General features: G+C 39.4%; 1 protein-coding gene across 1 annotated transcript in view; it reads left to right on the top strand.

Annotated features, from left to right (window-relative positions):
- The window catches only part of napgb (N-ethylmaleimide-sensitive factor attachment protein, gamma b), a 39,735-nt gene extending 14,457 nt beyond the window's left edge, over nucleotides 1-25,278 (top strand). Inside the window, exons 4-12 of the mRNA XM_067978324.1 lie at nucleotides 672-689; nucleotides 3,220-3,250; nucleotides 4,551-4,660; nucleotides 6,521-6,587; nucleotides 9,998-10,068; nucleotides 11,069-11,147; nucleotides 12,908-12,987; nucleotides 19,671-19,800; nucleotides 24,013-25,278. Coding sequence (XP_067834425.1) covers nucleotides 672-689; nucleotides 3,220-3,250; nucleotides 4,551-4,660; nucleotides 6,521-6,587; nucleotides 9,998-10,068; nucleotides 11,069-11,147; nucleotides 12,908-12,987; nucleotides 19,671-19,800; nucleotides 24,013-24,159 — 733 coding nt within the window. The 3' untranslated portion in view covers nucleotides 24,160-25,278. The remainder of the gene's footprint in view (nucleotides 1-671; nucleotides 690-3,219; nucleotides 3,251-4,550; nucleotides 4,661-6,520; nucleotides 6,588-9,997; nucleotides 10,069-11,068; nucleotides 11,148-12,907; nucleotides 12,988-19,670; nucleotides 19,801-24,012) is intronic.
- The last annotated feature ends 261 nt before the right edge of the window (nucleotides 25,279-25,539 follow it).

The raw sequence follows: 25,539 nt of genomic DNA, 5'->3' as shown, positions 1-25,539 counted from the left end.
AGTATTTATCCAATTCCCTTTTGAAAATTACTGTTGAATCTGCTTCCATCACCATTTCAGGCTGTGCATTCCAGACCATTACAACTCATGTAAAAAAAAATGTTTCTTCATGTTGCTTTTGGCTCTTCTGTTGATCACCTTAAATCTGTGTCCTCTGGTTACTGACCCGTCAGCCACTAGGAAGTTTATCCTTATTTACCCTGTCAAAACCATTCTTGATTTTGAACACATCTATCAAATCTCCCCTTAAGCTTCTCTGTTCTAAGGAGAACAACCCCAGATTCTCCAGTGACTCCACATAACTGAAGTCCCTCATCCCTGGTGCCATTCTAGTAAATTTCTTCTGCACCCTCTAAGACCTTGACATCCTTCCTAAAGTATGGTACCCAGAATTGAACACAATACTCCAGCTGAGGCCTAACCAGTTTTACTGAATAGTTTTTGATATAATGAAAATGGCTTCATAAACTCAGTGAACCCTTAAAGTGACTAATGACTTCTCGTTGCCATATTTCAAGCAGTGACGAGATCCAGGTGAGAAATTTGGTTTGTCCAATGAGATCAAACTGAATGAATAGTTGGAACTATTGGGTGTCCTGTTAATATGTATAATGATTTGTCTTCGTTGCTGACACTTCTGTTCGTCTTCCTTAACTATTTTTTCACTCTAGTTTCTTCCATGCTGCTAAGTAAGTACTGTTCTAAATTCCTACTGTTTATTTTCATTGCATCACAGAATTGTAGTTCCATTCATATAACTAATGAATATGAAATAATGAAAACAACTATTTTCAACTCCCACCGTCTTCAATCCACCCGTTCTTGGGGGTTAAAATTATCCCTAGAGTAAATGTTGACTTTAGAGGCTGATCTAGTGCCCTCGTAATGGATTCAAATCTGAATTTTTTTTCTTCATTTTGTTGGGATTGAAATTAGGGGTTTACAGAAAACTGTAAGACTGCTTTAGTTTGCAACAAATCGGACTAACGCAAGTTTACAGAGAGGATTATCTGTGTTTGCCTATATTTGCAAACCTTAAGTTCCACCTGACTTCGATCTCATGCTCTTTATTTCTTTTACATTTGACAGAAAAGATTTACTAGAGTGGTTCCAGGGGATGCGGGACTTCAGTTACGTAGATAGACTGGAAAAGCTGGGATTGTTCTCCTTAGAGCAGAGAAGGTTGAGAGGAGATTTGATAGAGGTGTTCAAAATCATGAAGGATCTAGACAAAGTAAATAAAGAAAAACTGTTCCCACTGGCGGAAGGGTCGCGAACCAGAAGACACAGGTTTAAGGTGATTGGCAAAAGAACCAAAGGCAACTTGAGGAAAATCTTTTTTATGCAGCGTGTGATTAGGATCTGGAATGCACTGTCTGAAAGGGTGGTGGAAGCAGTGTCAATTGTGGCTTTCAAAAAGGAACTAGATAGGTACCTGAAGGACAAAAAATTGCAGGACTATGGGGAAAGAGCGGGGGAGTGGGATTGGTGGATTGCTCTCGAAGAGAGCTGGCGCAGGCTCGATGGGCTGATTGGCCTCCTGTGCCATAACCATTCTAAGATTCTGTGGCATCTGTTTATTATACTGCTAGGTGAAAAAGATCCATTTTATTTTTCTTCTCTTCTAGCTTCTTAGAAGTTGTGTTTTTGTCCATGACAATAGTAATAGTACAAAAAAACTTTTTGCTAATGCCAGATACACTATTTTCATTCTGCAGTATCTTGTTAAAGGTGATTTTTTTTTTTTGGTCTCATGCAGCTTCTCACCAACTTTCTTGCTGTTAGATTGTAAAGTATAGAACGAGAAAAGGTTGTTGGGGCCCCATTTGTAGCTGATTTTTTTTTCCACCGGCTGCGAGTAACTTTACTGTCATGGACTTTTATCTCAGCTTCTCACTAACTGTAATTCACTGATTTCTCGTTCCGGGTTTTGTGCAAATGGGGACCCACTGATTGCTCTAACCACATAGGTTCGTACTAATTACTTTTATCCCACGGGTTTTTAGTTGAAAAAAGTGGTAGTTGCTCTCAGTGCATGAGGTGAGAGGGAGATATTGACCAGAGTGGTCAGCGTAGGAATTGTAGGAGAGGTTAAAGCTGAGAGACTTTCATAAGAAATTAGATTTAAAATTATCTGATGCATTGGGTAAATCGCTCTCACTTTTTTGACGCTTACTCAGCGTCGCTGTGAGCATTCGGTTTGTTTTGCTGCTGCTAAACCAGGAAGTGGCATTAGTCAGAGGGGTTTGCAGATATTTAATTTTTTTGGACAAAACCATTTTCTCCCCATTGATGTTTTAAAGGCTTATTCGTAGGCTGCATACAGTGCGACCACTATTCCCGGCCAGAATGGAGATGATTGGGTAATTCCCCTGTCAATCATGCCTTGAGACAGCACTGCTGTAAGTGACGATTGCATATAGTGATACCACTGTTCGCAGCCAGAATGGAGATAAACCTTGTTTGGTTTGCTGAGTAAATAAATTTTGTTTTCTGTAAGTCCTGCTGGCTGTAAGTCCCATCCTGTCTCTAACTCATTGGCTGACACAGTGGTGTCAATAGACATGCCCTTATTGGCTTTATAGAAGTGATGACTTCTTTAAAATCTTTTAAACTCAATTTCTACCACTATCGTGACGTCGTAATAGAGAGGAAGTCTTTCCCTCACGACTATATTCAAAAATCAAATTGTTACAAAGAACTCATTTTAGTATTTTTGATTCCGGTTATTTGCAAATATTTTTATTTAATAGGGAATGCTATACAGGATTAATTTAATTAAGGAAACCGTCACAAAGTAACTCTGGTAATGTCGGAAAAATTGAATCAACATTAGTAGCTACAGTCATTAAACTAGATGATTTGGCAATCTTGTCTACACTGTTGCACTTTCTGCCAAATTTGTAATCCCTTCAAGCCAGTTTTGTTTTCCCAAAACCAACCTTTTTTTTGTACTTTTACTCAAATGTTTATGCTGACGGTGAGGGATATCAGTACTAGAACATTTCTCTACTTTTGGCTCCCAGTATTGGTATCATGCATTTATTCGTCAGGTATAACATGGACTAGTGCATGCTGTACTCTGCCGAGGACTGCATCAGCTATCTTTATGACCTCTGAATGAGACTGCCAGCTTGTGCTGAATTACAGCCAGTTTTCTGCTGTGGACTTATGATGTAATGTATCCTCATGCTGTTATTTCTTCTCTATTCTCCACAGAGCATATGAACAAGCTGGAATGATGCTGAAAGTAGGTCCTTCAAGTTTTTTTTTTCAATTCTAAAAACTGAGTAATCTGATTTTTTAAAAAATAAATATTTTTTGATTACAAGATAATGTGTAAAATTCCTTTTCAACAAAAAAGCAAGAATACCTGTTTTTCTCTGTGATTAACCTGCTAACAATAAGGCAGAAATGCCCATCTTTGAAATGTGGGATCTCTGAGAATGTGATTTTGTTAGGTAGCTATTTATGGAAGAAAATTAGTATTCCAGGTATGAGGGTGTACAGTTTTGAAAAGAGACTTGAGAAGTTAGTGCTATGAAGGTGAACTGGTGACTTGTTCAAGTTCTTGATTATGTAGAGTTATAATAGGGTGGATAATGATGGATTGTTTCCACTGATTCTGAAGTCTGTAACGAGAGGGCACAAACGTAAGATGATAATCAAAATGGATGTTAGAAAAAAATTCTTTACACAGAGGATGGTTAGAATGTGGAATACTCTGCCACAAAGTGTTCTGGGGCCGTATCCATCAAGTCTTTTCAAATGGAATTAGATAGTTGCTCAAAAAGTGGGAGGCTGGGATTTGACAACACGTTTTGCTCCGTGATCCTTGGTTTACAGGCAGGGTGGCTGCACATGTTTGACTTAATATGAGCTTAAATTTCTGAAATGCTAAGTTTAGGTAGGACAGTTTTCTAATTGTTAACTAAAATAATTATACCTTTTGCAGTTTTCAAAATGCATGTATTTTTCTATTGTGCACCATTGACAGCTGTGGTCCAATGCTCTGGAATTCCCTCCCTAAAACACCCGCTTCTCCACATCATTCCTCCTTTAGGACCCTTCTTAAAACCCACTTGTTTGACCAAACATTTGGTCACCCTTCCTAATATCATCTTCGGCTCAGTTTCCATTTTTTCATTACACCTCTGTGAAGTGCTTTGGGTCATTTTTTTTCATGTTAAAGGTGCTATATAAGTGCAAGTTGTTATGCCATTGATGCAGAGTTGAGGTACTTGCTACAACATTCCTGTTGCAGAGGTACAAAGCATATTGTTTCTGTTTTGGCATTACTGGCCAAAGACATTGATCTTGTCCAGTGCACAGCTTAAAAGAGGGTGGAGACTGTAACACTGATCCACATTCACTGAATATCATTGCTGTCTGAATCTTTCCCCCAGTAAGGAAAGCACAGATTATGCTGTGATGCATGCGTTGATGATATTTAAATTCAACTGTAAACCATACTTCAAATTTCCTACAGTAATGTGATGCTTGCCTATGGAAACACATATGTCCAACACACAGTTTTTTTTTAAAAATAGGAAATGCAAAGGTTGCCAGAAGCAGTTCATCTCATCGAGAAAGCCAGCATGATGTTTGTAGAGAATGGAACGCCTGACACCGCTGCCATGGCATTAGACCGTGCTGGAAAGTAAGAATTTTTAAAAAATTGACCCATTAATAATAGTACAAAAATGCGATGCTGGCATTTAGCTGAAAGATTATAAAATTGCAGCCTGTAATCTGTAACTGCCATTTTGAAGCATAATAGGAGAAATAGTCTACTCCACAGCATTTTACTTATACAAAATCCTCTTTTGTATAATGAGGATTATTTTTACTGTGCAGTCCCATTATCATTATATAAATTGTTTCCCTATCTACAGGTGTAACAACGTAAATATCTTAGTCTAAGCTTTCTGCAGTCTCAAAGTTTAGTGAATATAAAGTGGCATCCTCCTATTGAACACCTTTGTTCTCACTTGCATCATCATTTATAAATCTTGATTTAAAATAATTAATATCTCCTGCCATACCTTCATCCTCTACAACTGGACTCTTTCAGCTCCCCTTGGATTAGTGGTAACAATCCTGTAGGTTCAAAGCCCATTCCACAAACTTGAGCACATAATCTAGGCTGACACTTCAGTGCAGTACTAAAGGAGCGCTTCACAGGAGTGGATGTGCTGTCTTTTGGACGAGATGATAAACCGAAGCCCCGTTTGCCCTTTCAGGTGGACATAAAAGATACCATAGCACTATTTGAAGAAGAGAAAGGAGTTCTGCTGGTGTCCTGGCAGCAACTCAGCAAGGTACTTCACCTGCGACCTCTATCACCAAGAAGGACTAGATCAGCAATGTCGTGGAAACACCATCACCTCAGAGTTCCCTTCATGTCGTACACCATTCTCCATTGGACATATCGCCATTCTTTCTTCATCACTGAGTCAGTATCCTGGAATTCTCTACTTAACAACACCATTGTGGGAATATCAGCACGACAAAGACTGCAGCGGTTCAAGAAGAGGGCAAACTATCACCTTCTCAGCGCAATGAGGGATGGGCAATAGATGCAGTCTTGCCAGTGTCACTCACATCCTTTGAACATTTTTTTGAAAAAAAATTATCTCTCCCTACCCGAAGGCTTCTTTCTTTCCCTCTGATATTTTCTCACTCACTATTTCAAATGAACCCTCTGCTTCTATTCCAACAGCTTTATTAACCCTGCTGTCCTTCTCTAGTCTCGAGCCTAGACTTTCTCCACCCCCTTGTCATTAGTTTAATTCCTCCCTCCCCTGCTGTATTTACCCTTTCCACAAGGATGTTGATGCTGTTTTGGTTTAGGTGAAGGTTGTCCTTCGATATCGCTTTTCCTTGTTTCAGAACTCGTACCAATGGCCAGGAATGTGAACACTTCCTTCCTGCGCCAGCTCTGCCACCATGCATTGAATTTCCTAACCTTCCTCTCTATCCAGCACATGGCAGAGGAAGCAATCCAGAGCTTGCCTCTCCTGAAGCCTTGTTTCTCAGTCTAGTGCGTAACTCTTAGTCCTTCACCAAGATCTCAAACGTGCTTCCATCTATGTCATTGGTTAAAACATGGATGAGGCTGGTCTCTCTACCATCCAAGCAGTTTTCCACCTGTTCTGTGATGTCCCTCGCCCTGACGCCAGGAAGGTAACATACCAATGGGGACTTCCGGTCATGACTGCAAAAAAAGCTATCTATTCACCTCATTATAGAATCTTCCACTACTAGCATTCTTATCTGTAATCTACCTGCCTGTCTACCCCTGGGTAGTTCCTATGTCTGACTTTTTACTTGAGACCCTTGTGACTTTCGTTCCCCCACTCTGGACTGGATTAAACCAGGGTCCCAGTTATGTGAGAACAATGTTCTAGGCTGCAGCACTACCCAGTACCTATGTTGGTGTGTTTTATAGTAATATTAACTGATTAAAGGGAAATGTCAGGTTATGAAGGAAAACAAAATCTTTTTTGTTCTGTTTCAGGCTGATAGAAAATGTAAACTTAGAAAAAGCTGTGGATCTTTACCAACAGGCTGCTTCAGTGTTTGAGGTAAGTTGTGGATAACTAAGGACCTATAAATTCAGATTTTTAATTGCCGATTTTAAAAACCCAGGATTTTTTGGCTGTTTTTTTTCAGTTTTATTTTCAGCATCAAAAGCCAACAGAATATCTGGGGTAATAATCAACCCAATAAAAGGATAAGTTCAGAGAAAATCAATAACAACTCTTTTTTATTTTGAACATCAGTAAGCTTCAAAAAATATGCAACAGACTCTCAAGGCACAGTTAAGCTAAATGATAACTCATAATTATTTATGCAGTTTCCAGAGACCACTTTTATTGCACTCAGTGGCAGTTCCAAAAGTCCTGGTATGTGTATGCTTGCAGCAATTGCATCAAAATCTGTGTGCCAACTTTGGTTCTTCTGGATTCTTGAATGTAGCCAAGTCTAGAAAACATTCTCTCTGCATCAGCTGAGCCATATCCTTACTGAGCACGTGAGAAGTGGATAAAATGGGATTTCATGAAGCCAATAATCCAGCACCATCCTGTGAGGCTCCCAATATTTGTAGGATTTAATACAGTGAAAGATTTTGCTTCATATTCAAAACAATGTACTCATTTGGGTCCGTTCCCCCACCGCCCTTAGTAAATTATTTTCTACTTTGGCTGTCTGAAATTTCTAATATTGCTTGGGATTGAGAAGATCAAGACTGTAATTTTTGTTGTTTGAGCAACATGACCACGTGAACTTCCTTAAGCTGCTTCCCTTCTAGAATTTGGTGCTATGTTGTGCTAGTGATGTCATGATCCACATTGCATATATACATCACGTAATATGACTAGCAAGACAAACGCTCATCTCGGGATCCACTCTGATCAAGAGAATTCCTATTTTTGTGGTCAGAATTGGGCGTATATCAACTACAAATTGCTTTTATATTGTGCTATTTAACTATATAAGATGCTTCAGAGGTGTAATCAAGAAATGGCTATCGAGCCAAGAACGCAGATATTAGGAGGGGTGACAGTGATGGATTTTAAGGAGGGTCTTAAAAGAGGCGAGAGAGGTGGAGATGCAGAGGGGTTTAGGGAGGGAATTTCAGAGTTTGAGGCTTAGGCAGATGCCAGTGGTCGGGCAAAGGCAGGGGAGATGCATGAGGACAGTCAGAGAAGCAGAGAGTTTGGGCAGGTAATAGCTGGATTGAAGGACTGGAGATGTTTTAGATTGCGAGGGGCGAGAACGTAAATAGATTTAAACAGGAGGATGAGAATTTTAAGTTTGAACCATAGGGTACCGGGAGCCAGTGTAGGTCAACAAGGACAAGGGTGATGGGTGTGGACAGGGGTGATGGCGCAAGATGGGATGTGGCCAGCAAGTTTTGAACGGAGGATGGGAGACCAGCCAGGAGAGCATTGGAATAGTAAAGTCTGGACGTGACAAAAACACGGGTGAGGGTTTCAGTGGCAGATGGCTGAGGTAAGGGCAGAGGTAAGCAATATTACGGAAAGGGAAGTAGGCAGTCTTTGGGATGGAGCGCACATGCGGCCTTAAGCTCAGCTCAGCCATATAAGACATCGAGATTGGAAACAGTCTGGTTCAGCTTCAGCCAGAGAGGGAGATAGAATTGGTGGCAGGGGCTAAAGATGATGGCTCCTGTCTTCCCATGATGGGTAAATTCAAAATTAATCTGCAGAAACAATAGGAGGTAATTTTAAATCAAATGCAAAATACTGCAGATGCTGGAAAACAGAAAATGCTGGAGAAACTCAGCAAGCGAGGCAGCATCTGTGGATAAAGAAACAGTTAACGTTTCAGGTCGAAGACCTTGCGTCTGAACTGGAAGATGTTAAATAAGGTAATTTTAATCTAACTCACCAGTTGGGAAACCAATGGAATCGGGTGAAACGCTGGTTTTACACCCTGTCCAATATTGCTCTCAATGGAGAGTAAAATCGGGCAGGGTGTAAAACCAGCATTGCACCCGATCCTGTCATTTTGCTGACAGGCGGGTTAGGTTGCAGTTGCCTCCAGTATTCCAGTTAGCGCGTAGTTAATGTATGAAATGTGCTCCCTAGGGAGACGGTGGAAGCAGTTAGTACTGATTCATTAAAATGGAAATTTGATAGATTTCTTTCAGAAAATAATATTTTGGGATACAGTAGATGAGTAATTTGAGACATGATATGTGGTAAGTGTAGCATGCTTGGGAGGAACAGGTGACTGGACCTATGATTCCCAAAGCTCTCCGCCACTGGGGTTTTCCTCTGTCATGCCTGGGCCTGTTGTAGACTAATTGATAGAGATTGATAAGAACATAAGAAATAGGAGCAGGAGTAGCCCATACAGCCCCTCGAGATCATGGCTAATCTTCTACCTCAACTCCACTTTTCCACCCTATCCCCAGATCCATTGATTCCCTTTGTGTCCAAAAATCTATCGATCTCAATCTTGAATATACTCAACGACTGAGCATCCACAGTCCTCTGGAGCAGAGAATTCCAAAGACTTACAACCCTGAGTGAAGAAATGTTTTTCCTCATCTCGGTCCTAAATGATCGCCCCCTTATCTTGAGACTATGCCCCTAGTTCTACGCTCTCCCAGCCAGGGAAAACAGCCTCTCAACATCTACCCTGTCAAGCCCTCTAACAATTTTATGATTGCTATGATTAGTCAACAATTCCATTATCGTTGTATCATGCGACTGCCAGGATGGTAGAAGACAAACTAGATGACCGTGGTCTTTTTTTTTCCATCTAACATTTCCTTTATTTCTATGCTTAACTGGAGGAAATTGCAGCTGATCCAGAACTCTATATTGGACATGCAGTCTGACAACTTGGAGGCAGTCAAGGGAGATGGTGGAGAGGTAGTGTTGATTGGAAGCTGACCCTATGTCTGCAGGTGAAGTCTATCCTTGACAGATTGCAAAAGTAGTAGTCTGGGGATGAGACGAAAAGTCAATACTGCAGATAGTCTGACTGTGATCAAGTAGGTGAGAGTGGAACCAAACAAGGGCATCCCACCGAGCTGAACAGTGGAGAAGAGGCATGGAGGAGGATGGTGTGGTCGACTGTCTCAAAAGCTGCAGGGAGGTCGAGGAAGGATAATGCACCACGGTCACAATCACAATGTCATTCATGACTTTAGTCAGGGCTGTTTCGGTGCTGTAGCGAGGCAGAAACCCTAGATTCAAATAGGAGAATGCAGGAGAGATGGACATGGATTTGGGAGGCAACCACATATTCAAGGAGAATAAAGGGAGGTTGGAGATGGTGGCAATAACCTGGAATAATTCAATTTATCAATGGAAATTGTTTTAAAATCTTTTTTTAAAAAGTCTCAACAGATAATTCATTAAGAATGTGCACTGCATGTTGTGATTAAGTATGCTGTATAGATGATTATAAAATGTTGACTTTACTTTGTAACATAACTTGATTTTTCATTTGATAGAATGAAGAACGTTTGCGTCAGTCTGCTGAATTGCTTGGAAAAGTTTCACGTCTACTAGTCAGGGCTCGCAGGTAAGAGCCTTTCCACATCCCACATTTAGGTACCTAAAAACTTAATGTGAAGATAAGTATAGGAAAGAGTGCTTTCTGTTCACAAACATTTCTCCTTTCCTATCTGTTTCTGAAAAAGTTGTAGCTGTAAATATACATATTGCTTCTTACTTATCTAGTATTGCAGCACTCTGTTTGGGTAATCTTTACTTTAGTGACTCTGCTGACATCAGTTACCGTGAAGGTCTGCATGTGTCCCATTGCAATTAAGTTCAGTTTTAAAAAGGGTTTGGCACTCCAGGGTGCTGGGAAATGATCACCTCCAGCTCTGGCTGTGCCAGTAGAGTTGTTTTTTCCAAGGTCCTAACTGCAGCAACCCAGCTGTGATCATGAACTTATTGTTGGGTCCAGCCATTCTGTGGTACACCATTCAAAATTATATTTGTTTCTCTAATGCTGTTGATGATGTTTTCAGTATTAAATTGTTTGCATTTACTATTTCAAAAATAGCCATATGTTGTAAAATGATTTTGAACACTTAACGACTTGACTGAAAACTGAAGAATGTATAATTTATTTGGCAGAGTAATGCTGCCATAGTCTTTGGAAAAACATTGACTGAGCTCAAGATCATGGCTGGTATAATTTTAGTATGACATTTTAGTTTTTCTGACTCCTTCACTGGAGTATGGTGTCTGTTGTCCATGTCACAACTCTGGGTGAGCAGATGCAAAACTTTAATAGTCATGTTGAGAACAGTAACTGTGTTATTTTAAAAAATGGAGATGTATCGGTAGAAAACAACCATGCATTTGTGCTTGACCAGTATTGTCTTTTCAAATGCACAAGTAATTGATAGTAGACCTGTGTAGGTTTCTGTTTATGTATGAAACAAAAATGTTTGTGGAATGCAAGTAATTTTTTGTAATTATTATCTGTTATAAAGTAGTCATATCCTTTAAAGTTAGGTTTTGTAAATGGTTTTAAAACTGCTACTAAGTCACTTTTTTCTGTTTTTAAGATTTGATGAAGCTGCAGTATCTCTTCTGAAGGAAAAGAACATGTATAAGGAGATTGAGAATTATCCAACATGCTTTAAGGTAAGCAAAAGTGATTTTCTTACACCGAGATTTGGAGCTTTATTTCTTCTCTAAGGCTGTCGACACTTCTCCTTTCTAACAAACGGTGAAATCAGGAGCTCATATAAAATTCTAAAGTAAGTCCTCTAGTAAATTTTTACGGTCCTGATTTGGACATGGTAAATTGAAAGCATCCGATCCATGATACAATAAATTGAAATAAAAGTCTATTATGCCCATTGGATTATCTACTTAAAATGCAATTAAAATAAATTGCTTAGCTAGTTGGTTAACAATTAGCATACAATCCTTTAAACACCAGTACTGGTTTTTGTATTCAAAATACGCTCATGGGATAAAACTTTTTGTCCAATGTGAAAATTCATTTGGGGAGTTTAAACCTGATTCCAACTAAGTGATGATCCACAGAGCAAAATTGCTCACAATTCAACATTAGTATTAAATTAAAAACTTTGCTCAGAAGCCTTAAGGATATTTTCAGTGAAAAATGAGAACGTTCATATCAATATGATGAAGGGTGAACTTCTGAGATTATGGTTGAAGCACAGTATGTGCTGTACCTCACCTGAGAGTATCCAGTACTCTCACTGAAATATTGTTTCATTCCCCAGGACTGAGTGCAAAAATTTATATTTTAAAAACACAATTAAAATGTGGCTAAATGTGTTTCATTAAAACTTTTTTTTTACAAATTGTGTACTATTCTAGGAAAATTCTTCAATACTATTTATACTAGTATTATGGTAATGCTTTTTAAATTTTGGATGTATTTCTGATTTGTACATATGTTAAAAACAAATACATGGTTTTGATAAGGTAAACAGGAAAAATAATTTTCAGTGTTCATTGGGTCAGTAATTAGAGGGCATAGATTTAAGATCACCTCCAACGAACAAATGGGGTGGGGGGATGGGGAAAATTCCTTTACACAGAGGGTTGTTGGGACATAGAATGCCTGATCAAAAACAGTGGTGGATGCAGAATCTATAGTAAATTTAAAAGGAAAGTGGATAAATAGTAAGAAAAAAATAATATGGAAAGAGCAGGAGTTTGCAACAAAATGGATAGCTCTTTCAGATGGCTGCTTTAGGCACAATGGGCTAAATGTCCTGTTTCTTTGTGTGGTAATAGGTCTTAAGTGATCAGTGTAAGTTAGTGTACAAAATGAATTAAATAGGAATACGTCATTTATACCTTTTTTAAAAAAAAATATTGTTATATAACAACTGAATGTGGAGGTAAAATTTAACTTTGGTAGATGAGTAAAGCGGGTGATAGCAGATCGGCTGCCCAGTATACACCTACACCGTTTCAGGTGGGATGTATAACGGACAGCCAATCTACTACTTACCTATTTAGCAATTCACCAAAGTTGAATTTTAATCAGTGGTCCTTTTTGATAAGATTTCCTGATGGTTACATTTAACCAATGTCATACCCAATGTGCTTAACAATGTGTTTTAACTTTGACCTCAGAAGGCACCTTTTGCTGCATCAACGTAATGTCCTCTGTTACACCATTGGGCCACGTTTGTAATGAAAATGTACATGATGGTGACAGTCTTAGGAAAAAAAAAGCATGACAACTTTTTAATAGAGCCAGAAATGTCTGGAAAGTTTTTTGTTCCTATGCTTTTTGTTATCAATTTGTAGATGACTCATTTGAAATGTTTTACCTACGGAAAAGAAAATTGCTGTAACCACTCCAAGTATATATTGCATTAATGAGTTTTAACGGTATTACTGCTTATTTGCTCTAGAAAACAATTGCACAAGTGTTGGTTCATCTACATCGGAACGACTATGTAGCTGCAGACAAATGTGTTCGAGAAAGCTATAGGTAAGCATTAACAATTTTTTCTGTTTTTCTTTTTGGTGGGAAGAGGATATACTTATCATTTTCATTCAGTTAAAAGCAAATTAGGGTGCAAGGTTGTTGGATTAGCACACTGTCCTCTGATCGAATCCAACTCAGACTGGTAGCCTAAACTCTTCTCTGTTTGTTGGCTGAAGGTTCCTACATGAAATGAGTATAGGCAGTTTCAATCTAGTCTAATGAGTGTAGCATAAAAGTGTCATATTGTTACTAAATTATGACCAATGTCACTTGGGAGCCTTAATTCATAATGGTAGTTTAGGTCAGTTGGTAGCATGTTATATCAAAGGATGTAGATTCAAGACCCACTATGGACATGAGCACAATTCAGTGCAGAACTGAGTGAGTGCAAACAGTGTCACAAGTGTTGCCTTTTGGATAGAATACTAAATCAAGGCCTTTCTGCCTGCTCAGGTGTTTATCAAGGATCTGTAGCAATATTTGAAGAGCAAGGAGTTCTCTTAATGTCTTGGCCAATTTTTGCCTCTCAACCAATGTCACCAAAAACAGACCATTTGGTCATTCATTTCTTTTCTGTTTTGTTGATCTTTGCTGAGTGCATTTGTTTATTGGATGCAATTCCAAAGTAATCCATTATTTGTAAAGCACTTTGGGACATCCCAAGGATCTGATGACGCATGATATAAATGCAAGTTCTTTTTCAATTGTGGCAGGTATGCAAAATGAATGTGTCAGACTGATGCATTGGGTATACTTTTCTGAAATTAGGTCTAAGGAATGTTGTTCAGGATATAGTAGAGAACTTGGTTAAAGGTGGCTGCACAGTACCTGACCTGGAAGTACTTGATGCTGACACTTTTGTGCCTGAAATAAGCGTATGCCATTTCTAAGTACTAGAATCCTTCAGCTTGATCACAAAAATTAAAAGAAAAGATGCTTTTATATTCTATAGACTTAAATAATGTTTACTCTTACAATCAGCAGTTTTCAGCTGCTGAAACCTGTTGACATGAACATAGTTGCTTACCCAAACAATAACAGTACCATTTCAAAACCTCATGCTCTTTAAAAACAGCTAACTATGGTATTTGGTCTCTAATTTTATAAATTAATCTTTGTAAAATCTATTTATATAAATAATTTTACACGTTAGACTTTGGTTTATTTCATCCATTCATTTTACCCTCATTAGTTTGCGTTCTATTACAATAATGTGATCTTTTAAGAACATAAGAAAAAGGAGCAGGAGTGGGCCATACAGCCCCTCGAGCCTGCTCCGCCATTCAATCAGATCATGACTGATCTTCAACCTCAACTCTACTTTCCTGCCTGATCCCCATATCCCTTGATTCCCCTAGACTCAAATTCTATCCATCTCAGCCTTGAACATATTCAATGTCTCAAGATCCACAGCCCTCTGGGGTAGAGAATTCCAAAGATTCACAAACCTGCGTGAAGAAATTCCTCCTCATCTCAGTCTTGAATTTTTATTTTTTTTAAATTCGTTCACGGGATGTGGGCGTCGCTGGCAAGGCCGGCATTTATTGCCCATCCCTAATTGCCCTCGAGAAGGTGGTGGTGAGCCGCCTTCTTGAACCGCTGCAGTCCGTGTGGTGACGGTTCTCCCACAGTGCTGTTAGGAAGGGAGTTCCAGGATTTTGACCCAGCGACAATGAAGGAACGGCGATATATTTCCAAGTCGGGATGGTGTGTGACTTGGAGGGGAACGTGCAGGTGGTGTTGTTCCCATGCGCCTGCTGCCCTTGTCCTTCGAGGTGGTAGAGGTCGCGGGTTTGGGAGGTGCTGTCGAAGAAGCCTTGGCGAGTTGCTGCAGTGCATCCTGTGGATGGTACACACTGCAGCCACAGTGCGCCGGTGGTGAAGGGAGTGAATGTTTAGGGTGGTGGATGGGGTGCCAATCAAGCGGGCTGCTTTATCTTGGATGGTGTCGAGCTTCTTGAGTGTTGTTGGAGCTGCACTCATCCAGGCAAGTGGAGAGTATTCCATCACACTCCTGACTTGTGCCTTGTAGATGGTGGAAAGGCTTTGGGGAGTCAGGAGGTGAGTCACTCGTCGCAGAATACCCAGCCTCTGACCTGCTCTCGTAGCCACAGTATTTATATGGCTGGTCCAGTTAAGTTTCTGGTCAATGGTGACCCCCAGGATGTTGATGGTGGGGGATTCGGCGATGGTAATGCCGTTGAATGTCAAGGGGAGGTGGTTAGACTCTCTCTTGTTGGAGATGGTCATTGCCTGGCACTTATCTGGCGCGAATGTTACTTGCCACTTATGAGCCCAAGCCTGGATGTTGTCCAGGTCTTGCTGCATGCAGGCTCGGACTGCTTCATTATCTGAGGGGTTGCGAATGGAACTGAACACTGTGCAGTCATCAGCAAACATCCCCATTTCTGACCTTATGATGGAGGGAAGGTCATTGATGAAGCAGCTGAAAATGGTTGGGCCTAGGACACTGCCCTGAGGAACTCCTGCAGCAATGCCCTGGGGCTGAGATGATTGGCCTCCAACAACCACTACCATCTTCCTTTGTGCTAGGTATGACTCCAGCCACTGGAGAGTTTTCCCCCTGATTCCCATTGACTTCAATTTTACTAGGGCTCCTTGGTGCCACACTCGGTCAAATGCTGCCTTGATGTCAAGGGCAGTCACTCTCACCTCACCTCTGGAATTCAGCTCTTTTGTCCATGTTTGGACCAAGGCTGTAATGAGGTCTGGAGCCGAGTGGTCCTCGCGGAACCCAAACGGAGCATCGGTGAGCAGGATATTGGTGAGTAAGTGCCGCTTGATGGCACTGTCGGCGACCCTTTCCATCACTTTGCTGATGATTGAGAGTAGACTGATGGGGCGGTAATTGGCCAACCCTTTTTTCTGCGACTATGCCCCCTAGTTCTAAACTCCCTAGCCACAGAAAACACCAATCCTGCCAAGCCCCCTCGTAATCTTATGTTTCAATGAGATCACCTCTCATTCTTCTAAACTTGAGAATAGGCCCATTCTACTCAACCTGTCTTCATAGGACAATCTTCTTATCCCAGGAATTAATCTAGTGAACTTTTGTTGCACTGCCTCTAAGGCAAGTATATCCTTCCTTAGATAAGGAGACCAAAACAGTACGCAGTACTCCAGGTGAGGTCTCACTAAAACCCTGTACAACTTAGTAAGACTTCCTTACTCTTGTACTCCAATCCCCTTGCAATAAGGCCAACATGCCATTTGCTTTCCTAATTGCCTGCTGTACCTGCATGTTAACTTTGTTCCGTGTACAAGGACACCTAAATCTCTCTGAACGCCAACACGTAATAGTTTCTCTCATTAAAAAAAATATTCATTTTTTCTATTCTTCCTACCAAAGTGAATAACCTCAAATTTCCCCACATTATACCTTCTTGCCCACTCACTTAACCTGTCTTTATCCCTTTGCAGACTCTTTCCATCCTTCTCACACCTTACTTTCCCAATTAGCTTTATATCGTCAGCAAACTTGGATACGTTACACTCAGTCCCTTCATCTAAGTCATTAATATAGATTGTAAATAGCTGAGGCCCAAGCACTGATCCTTGCGGCATCCCACTAGTTACAGCCTGCCAACCTGAGAATGACCCTTTTATCCCTGCTCTCTGTATTCTGTCCTTTAACCAATCCTTAATCCATGCTAATATATTACCCCCAATCCAATGAGCCGTTTTATGTGGCACCTTATCGAATGCCTTTTGAAAATCCAAATATACTACATCCACTGGTTCCCCTTTATATACCCTGCTAATTACATCCTCAAAAAAACTCTAATAAATTTGTCAAACACGATTTCCCTTGCATAAAACCATGTTGACTCTGCCGAATCATATTATGATTTTCTAAGTGCCCTGTTACCACTTCCTTAATAATGGATTCCAGCATTTACCCGATGACTGATGTCAGGCTAACTGGCCTCTAGTTCCCTGTTTTCTCTTTCCCTCCCTTCTTGAATAGCAGGGTAACATTTGCTACCTTCCAGTCCACTGGGAATGTTCTAGGATCTAGAGAATTTTGGAAGATCATAACCAAAGCATCCACTATCTCTGCAGCCATCTCTTTTAGAACCCTAGGATGTAGGACATCAGGTCCAGGGGATTTGTCTGCTTTTACTCCCATTAGTTTGTCCAGTACTTTTTCTCTTAGTGATATTAATTGTTTTAAGTTCCTCACTCTCATTTACCCCTTGGTTCCCCACTATTTTTGGTATGTTTTTTGTGTCTTCTACTGTGACGACAGATACAAAATATCTGTTTAACGCATCTGCCATTTCCTTATTCCTCACTATAATTTCTCCTGTCTCAGCCTCTAAGGGACCAGTGTTTACTTTTGCTACACTCTTCCTTTTTTACATACTTGTAGAAGCTCTTACAATCTATTTTCGTATTTCTTGCAAGTTTACTTTCATATTCTATTTTCTCCCTTTTTTAATCAATTTTTTGGTCGTCCTTTGGTTTCTAAAACTCTCCCAATCCCCCGGTTTATTACACTTGGCAACATTATAGGCCTCTTTTTTAATCTAATACTATCCTTTAACTTCTTTAGTTAGCCACGTGTGGATCACTTTTCCCATGGAGTTTTTATTTCTCATTGGAATGTATACTTGTTGAGAATATTGAAATATTTCTTTAAATGGTTGCCATTGCTTTTCAACTGTCAAACCCTTTAATTTAATTTCCCAATCTACCTTTGACAACTCGCTCCTCATACCTATGTAATTGGCTTTATTTAAGTTTAAGACTCTAGTTCCTGACTTAAGTACATCACTTTCAAACTCAATGTGACATTCGATCATATTATGATCACTCTTCTTCAGAGGTTCTTTTACTGTGAAATTACTAATTAACCCTCTCTCATTACATAATACAAGATGTCAAATAGCCTGTTCCTTGGTTGGTTCCATGACGTATTGCTCGAGGAAATCATCTCGAATACATTCCATGAACTCGTCTTCCAAACTACCTTTGCCAATTTGATTTGCCCAGTCTATATGCAGATTAAAGTCCCCTATCGTTAAAGGTGGCGGGGCAGGTTGAGAAAGTGTTTTTTTTTTAAAAAAAAGCATACAGGATCCTGGACTTTATAATTAGAAGTATAGAGTACAAAAGTATGGAAGTCATGATGAACCTTTATAAAACACTGGTTCGGCCACAACTGGAGTATTGTGTCCAGTTCTGGATGCTGCACTTTAGGAAAGATGTGAAGGCCTTAGAGGGTGCAGAAGAGATTTATTAGAATGATTCCAGGGATGAGGGACCTTAGTTATGTGGATAGACTGGAGAAGTGGGGTTGTTCTCCTTGGAACAGACGATTGTGAGGAGATTTGATAGAGGTATTCAAAATCATGAAGGGTCTAAACAGAGTAGATAGAAAGAAACTGTTCCCATTGGCAGAAGGGTCAAGGACCAGAGGACATAGATTTAAGGTAATTGTCAAAAGAACCAAATGTGACATGAGGAAAAATATTTTTACGTAGCTAGTGGTTAGGATCTGGAATGCACTGCCCAAGGGGGTGGTGAAGGCAGATTCAATCATGGCCTTCAAAAGGGAACTGGATACGTACTTGAAAGGAAAAAATTTGCAGGGCTATGGAGATAGGATGGGGGAGTGGGACTAGCTGGATTGCTCTTGCATGGAGCTGGCGTGGACTCGATGGGCCGAATGGCCTCCTTCCGTGCTGTAACCTTTCTATGATGACAGCATTTCCTTTGTTACAAGCTCCCCATTATTTCATGATTAATACTTTGTCCAACGGTATTGCTACTATTAGGGGGCCTATAAACTACACCTACCAGTGTTTTCTGCCCCTTGTTATTTCTAATTTCCACCCGTATTGATTCTACTTCCTGATCTTCCGAGCCAAGATCCTTTCTCACCACTGTCCTTGTGTTATCCTTTTATTATTAGGACTACACCCCCTCCTTTTCCATTCTGCCTTTCTTTTTTCTAAATGTCATGTACCCTGGAATATTTAGTTCCCAACCTTTTAATGCAATAGTGATACTGTCTACTTCCATTATAATTGTAATTCTCCCAGTTACGATACATTAACAGAGTAAAAACCCAATAACACCTTTATTTCCATCCTTTTGGGTGAGGTAAAATTAGATAAAAAGCATAATTATTGATATTTTGCAATGCTTTCTAAACCATAATCTTGCTATTAAAATTGATATACCTTTACATTTGTAGTTGGGAACTATACCTTCCAATGGTCAATAAGAATTTGTAGTGCTTGCTGGCAATTGTGTGGGAGTATTTTCAGTCTTTATAATGTGACCAAGTTGCATAAATCGGGGTAGTGGCATTTGCATAAAATATATTTTAAGCAGATTAATAATGGGTGGTAATTATATGTTCTAAAATATAGATGCCCTTTATTTTTTGCATGGAGTGCTGTCATGTCTTTTTAAAGACCCGAGGGTAGAACTAATGGAGATTGTAGACCAAGCTCAAAAATACCCAGTGCTGATCTATGTGTTTGGCTTCCAGGAAATGTATGAGCCAGATGGATAAACTTCCTTGTACCAAGTTTGAATGCAGCTAACTTGCCAAAAAGCTGATGAAACCTGCTTTATAACTTTCCCCCAAAATATTCGGCTTATAAGGTGTAAATTACAGATGCAATTTCTGACCTAGTCTTTCTTGTACACAGTATACCCGGATTTAACGGCAGTGAAGACTGCACTGCCTTGGAGCAGCTACTGGAAGGATTTGATCAACAAGACCAGGACCAGGTTTCTGCTGTCTGTAAATCACCTCTCTTCAAATACATGGATAATGATGTAAGTTTGGTTAACACTGTGACATTCTTGAATGTCAATGTTTTCATATTGTTACAATAAATGCTATAGCTTACTTGTGTGGAAATTCTGTAATATTTAATTTCCACAATCTAATTTATTTTTCATCAAGCTATGTATTAATGATGATGAAAATTTGCAATCTTCAAACTACCTATCTCTGATAAGTCCTTTGTGTTTGGTAAATATATTGCTCTACTTTTGCATTAAGCAACTTTAAATAAAGAGTAGACTGTAAAACAAATTATAATCATTTTTAGCACTAAATTCCCACCTTGTTTAATTCAAATTATTTGATTCAATTTTTCTAGTGCAAAATTTACTTTGAATAATCAGAAATAGAGTTTCTACATTAGCAGTTAGTGAACAAATGCCTCTTTTTATGTGTTTTTAACGATAACTTTGCAGCTGATCTAAAATTAAATGCTTCATTCTGTATTCTCTACACACTGTGGGAGTATAGAATAGCTTAATAGATCCTGGGGAACACATGATGACCATGTGCTGAGCGTGCACGTATAAATGTCAGCATGATAATCCAGATTGGTGATGTCACACGTAGTCTCCCACTCCTGCATCATATAAAGCCCTGCACCATTGTAATAGTTTTTTTTCCCTCCAGCAAAAGGTTTTTTGTTTTCACATCAGACTTCTCACCCCAAAATTTGGAACAAAAGTCTTTCCAAAGAAGTAGGGATAGATTATATAAAATATCAAACCTTTTTTGTACGGGACAATGAAACTCTGGAAATATAGTGTGGTGCCCTTTTCAGGAAAAGGGTACAAAGGGGAAAAACGTGCACTTTGTCATGCTCCCTAAGTGACCATATAGAGCAAATGAAGCAGGCAAGAAAGAACATTAGTGTACAAGGCGAAAAGATACAAATTGGAATTTCACACTTGGCACAGTGTGTGACTGGATGCATTCAGCACGGAGGAGCAATAGGATTTAAGTGTCCATATACACAAATCATTAAAAACTAGTGAGTAGGTGCAAAAAGTAATCAAAGATTCATGGAATGTTAGTTTTATCTCAAGGGGGTTGGAATACAAAAGCGAGGAAGTGATGCTTCAGTTGCCAGAGACGTGGTTACTCCATCTGCAGTACTGCATTCAGTTTTGGACACCTGAACCTCAGGAAAGAAATCTTGGCCTTTGAGGCGCGTGACTCTCAGTACAGCATAGCCCTTTACTGAGAGTCATGCGCCCAATGTTGGTTGTTATTTAAATAATGCAGCCACAGTGAACTGCTGGAGAATGAAGGCTTTGTGGCTGCTTCCTAGCTAACAGCTACTGATGTGCATGGTATTTCAATGGTCAGATAACACCTAAAAAATTAATTGAAAGCAAACCTTTTTTATTTTATGAACGCTCTGGGGTTGATATGAGGAGCCCTGATGTCCACATGGGTACCACATGAGAATCTGCACTCAAGGAACCCTACCATTATGCATCCTGTCCAGCCAATGTCTCCTTCTACAAAAAAAGTGATGAAGCTGTTGTCCTTTGCAAACACTTCCATGATTTATGTGTGCACTCCCAACTACCTAGTATGGAAAATATCTTCTGGGTGACTTGGAACGATCCAGTAGCATTAAAGCCTCACATTGTGGTAACTTTTACTTTTATGGGAAATGCTATCCCTGATCCAGATATTGTGTGCAGAATATTGTGCAGCAGATGACACAGCTTTGTATCTTGTAAAGCAGAGGTGACAGACAGGTCTCTTCTGACAAGAACAGGTCCTAAGGTAATGACAGGTATGGTAAAACTGCCTCCAGGATTACTTGCACCTTCGTGGCTCCTCGTGAATGCCTCCTCATATCAATCATGCAGTGCATTTGGAACCCCCAAAGGAATATCCATCCTCAGCTCTGTTAGGTTTGTTAAAACCAGCAGAAATTAATAATGGGGGAAAAAAATTTGTGGGGGTAGGATTGAAATGGAGGACTATCCAGCAAAACAAGCCAATACTTGGAGAAAATATGCAGCCAGTAGTACATAAAAGTACAAAACATTTTTTTTTAAACTTTCTTTTAAGAAGCCTACTTCCGTGGCTGAGCACTTTGGTGTACTCAGTTTTTATGGGTGTCCTTGTAAAATTTGTCCCACAAAATTTTAACATGGGATTTATATACTTTGAGGCCAAATGTCAGTAACATGGCTTCATTGTTTGGATCCAAATCACGGCTTACAATATGGGAAGCACAAGGTCAGGCACCTGATCTTTTGAGCCATAACCACCACATGTGAGGACTTGTTGGCTGTGCGGGGCCTTGCAAAATTTGCCCAAGTAAGTCCATTTCTAGCCATGCCTGGTTGGGTGTTGCTGAATACACATTGACATTTAACAATGCTGAGGAAATACCAACGCCTCAGCTGAGGAAATGCTAGCACTGAGGGGGGGGCGGGAAGGAAAAAAAATGACAACACAAAATGACAGAGATATCATCAGTTCTGACTGAGAAGGAGGAGCTTCCAATGAAAATAGTGTGGATAGGGGTTAGCCATCTTCCCCCAAATAGTGGGCTGCATGTATAAAGCCTGACTCAGTTCAAAATACATAGAGCTCTTATCTGTGTCAAGTGGTAACTAAATTCCCTGCAAGGAGATAACCATCAATCTAGTAGCTTAGGACTTTCTTTGAACAGGGATTCTTCAGCCTAGTGGTCTCAACATTGCCTGTGAGAGGCTCACTGAAGCAATCCTGTTACTAGTTGGCACTGTATTCCTTTTTTTAAAGAAAATAAGCAAAGCATCGATATCCCCCAGACAAACACTAGGAGATCTCCTAAATTATAATCCAGAGAAATGTTTTGACTAACTAAGCAACAGACATCCAAATGGACAGTTGAGTGTAACTTGCGCTACTACAGTCTTGTGGAGAAGAAGGCTAGGTGGCGGCTAGGCATCATTCCACACTACTTCAAGGTTGATCTAATGTGCGAGACTGGAACCTAGAATAATCCTCACACATTTACACAGCACACAACAACGCAAACTATTAGAAAATTGTGGCCAGGTGATTCCTGAAAGCTGCTATTATCCCTAAGAGGGTATAATTTTGGGGGAGATAATACTAGATGCTTATTTTCAATTTAGTTCCAGGTGAAAACGAATTGCTACAATGGTGCAAGTCTTGGGGTTTTATATGACACAGCAGTTGGCTGCCACGTGTGGCAGCACCTAGCAGCAATTACATGACATTTTTATGTGTGCTCAGCATGTGCCTTCCACAGAATCTTAGTGTATGGAAGATGCCTTTTCGTTCGAAGAATGAAAAGGATCTGTTAGCGTAAAATTTGGACTGTTGAATTAAAGGCAACGATGAAGTGACTAATGGGTACATGGCGGTGGTCTTTACCCTAAAACCACACTGAAATGCGCTTTGTGTAGATTAGACTAACCCTAATTAAAAGCTTAAATATAACGCTTGACTACTAACAAAATGGACACTATTAAACAAAATGGACACTATTAAATAAAATGGATTCTGTGAGTGGTAATTTTTTCCCACAACAGATCCTACAAGTAGAAAGGGTTGGATGAGCAGATAATTTAATACTGCAACATCCTCCCAATAGGTGGGAAAGATCAGTCTGGATTATGATGTTGAAGTGATTGAGGGAAGAGAGCAAGATAGATAGGCAGTCTTATTACATTACAAATCCTGCCACAGTGCTGATAATGATGGCTGATTCATTGTATCACAGTTTCTGTGGAAAAATATTTGGACAAAAAGTAAATAATTCTGAAATACTGATTTTTCAGATTTCTCATTTCATCTTCCTGGTACTGTTGGCTATATAGCCAGTCTTTAAGAGTATTCTTGTCGTCCCTGGGGAAAAATATATTGCGATCATATGAAAATAACATGGATGATGAAATGAGAATCATACAGACAGGCTTAGACATTGGGTTGAAAACCAGAAAAAATTAATAATTGTGACTAAAGTGCAGTTTAGTAAAAATGAAAAAGTCCACTGATGTTTTGCTGGCCACCTCTTTAAATATGTAGCTTTGAAACCAAGCTATTGCATGGGGTTTTTTGTGTGACTTTTAAACATAAAGAAAGACTTGCATAATAAGAACTAGCAAATTTTAAAATATGTATGTATTAGAAAAAAAATTACTGTGTCACTATTAGGCTTTTGAACATTTCTGTACCTGAGATTATTTAATGTACTTTTCTAGTATGCCAAACTGTCTCTGAGTTTGAGAGTCCCAGGAGGGGGAGCAAAAAAGAAGTCACCTGTGTTGCAACAAGAATCTGGAGAATCCACACAAAAGGCAGCTGGTACTGTTGAAGAGGACGATGAGTACTCCTCTGGATTGTGCTAATTATGGACAGATCTTGTGTTTGACATGTTTCAGGTCAAATTGAATTGCTTAGAAGTGATGGCCAAAGCTCCGAGGAATCCAGACTCTTGCATAACTCCATACATGTTTAGCTGCCAACCCTGTAACCTGAGAGATTCTGGTTTGCATAGGAACGGCACAAGAGAACCAGATTGATTTAAAGATGACATTGTAAAGAATTTAGGCTTGGTGGCAGCATTTTGATTTGGCTAATTCTGCATTATGTATCATTTTTTAGATAATAAGTGTGCTTTTTTTTTGTTTTGGAAATGTAATCTTAAAGGTGCAGTTTCTTTTGGTTCTAACTAGACTATTTTAAATTAGTAAAGAAATCTTGGTGTGAAGAACTTTCTCATTTTAAAGACTTCCTCATAAATGTCATGCTATCCTGAATCAGTGCAATTTATTTATTTATTGTACCAGCCCAACAACAGATTTGTTTTGGTGTATGACGACATTGAATGAGGACATAGAACTTTGGGAAACATGCTAAATTTGGAAATGTTTGGAAAATCAAATCAGAACATATTTTTAATCAACAGTATACTATTGTACATTGTTAATAAAAGGATTCTGCATCATTAAGGCTGCATATTGCTACTATTAAAGTGTTCCTTTCACATTTACCCCATAGTGGGAATATATGCTAAAAATTGAAATATTTGTACATGTTCCATAGAATTCAGTATTTATGATTTATCATGTGTGTATATATGTGTTGTCTAATTCAACTGATAAACAATGTGCATGTTTCTGCAATTGCCAGTTAATGTATCCTATGAGACTTGACTCCAAACTTGCAAAATTTTTTTTTTGCAAATGCATTTTCAATTTTAGTCATTTTTAGCTTAAACCAACACTAAAAGCAACTGAAGATGATGTAAATGACTTAATAACTTAAATATCACCAAAGGAACAAAATAGTAATTTCCTTATCTTGCTGTGACTGAGAAAACATCATGCAGGCCAGCAAATACTTGTTGATGATGTTCATTATCTGTGTTTGGCAATGATGTTGCAGTGTAAACATGAAAAAGCTGCTTTGTTATGTAGACAGGTTTTGAAATCTTGTCCAAAGTAAAGTATTGTACTAACCTGGAATTTTTTTGTATGATTTGCATCACAGATCAGCCGTGATCTTATCAAATGGCGGAGTGGGCTCGAAAGGCTGAATGGCCTACTCGTGTTCCTATGATTAATGTTTTACTGAACCTGTTAGTTTGTGCCATATCCTAATGTACCTTACTCATGCTCGCCACAAAAGGTAGCTTCCACAGATAGGCCTCTTATGAACCAAAACTTAATCTTGTGTATAGTGAATGGGATGTAAAGTGCCTCAGAGGAAATAGAGAATATCAGTGT

The sequence above is a fragment of the Heptranchias perlo genome, chromosome 3 (assembly GCF_035084215.1).
Source record: "Heptranchias perlo isolate sHepPer1 chromosome 3, sHepPer1.hap1, whole genome shotgun sequence".
In the NCBI taxonomy this organism is placed as follows: Eukaryota; Metazoa; Chordata; class Chondrichthyes; order Hexanchiformes; family Hexanchidae; genus Heptranchias; species Heptranchias perlo.
This window is presented reverse-complemented; position numbering and strand designations above follow the sequence as displayed.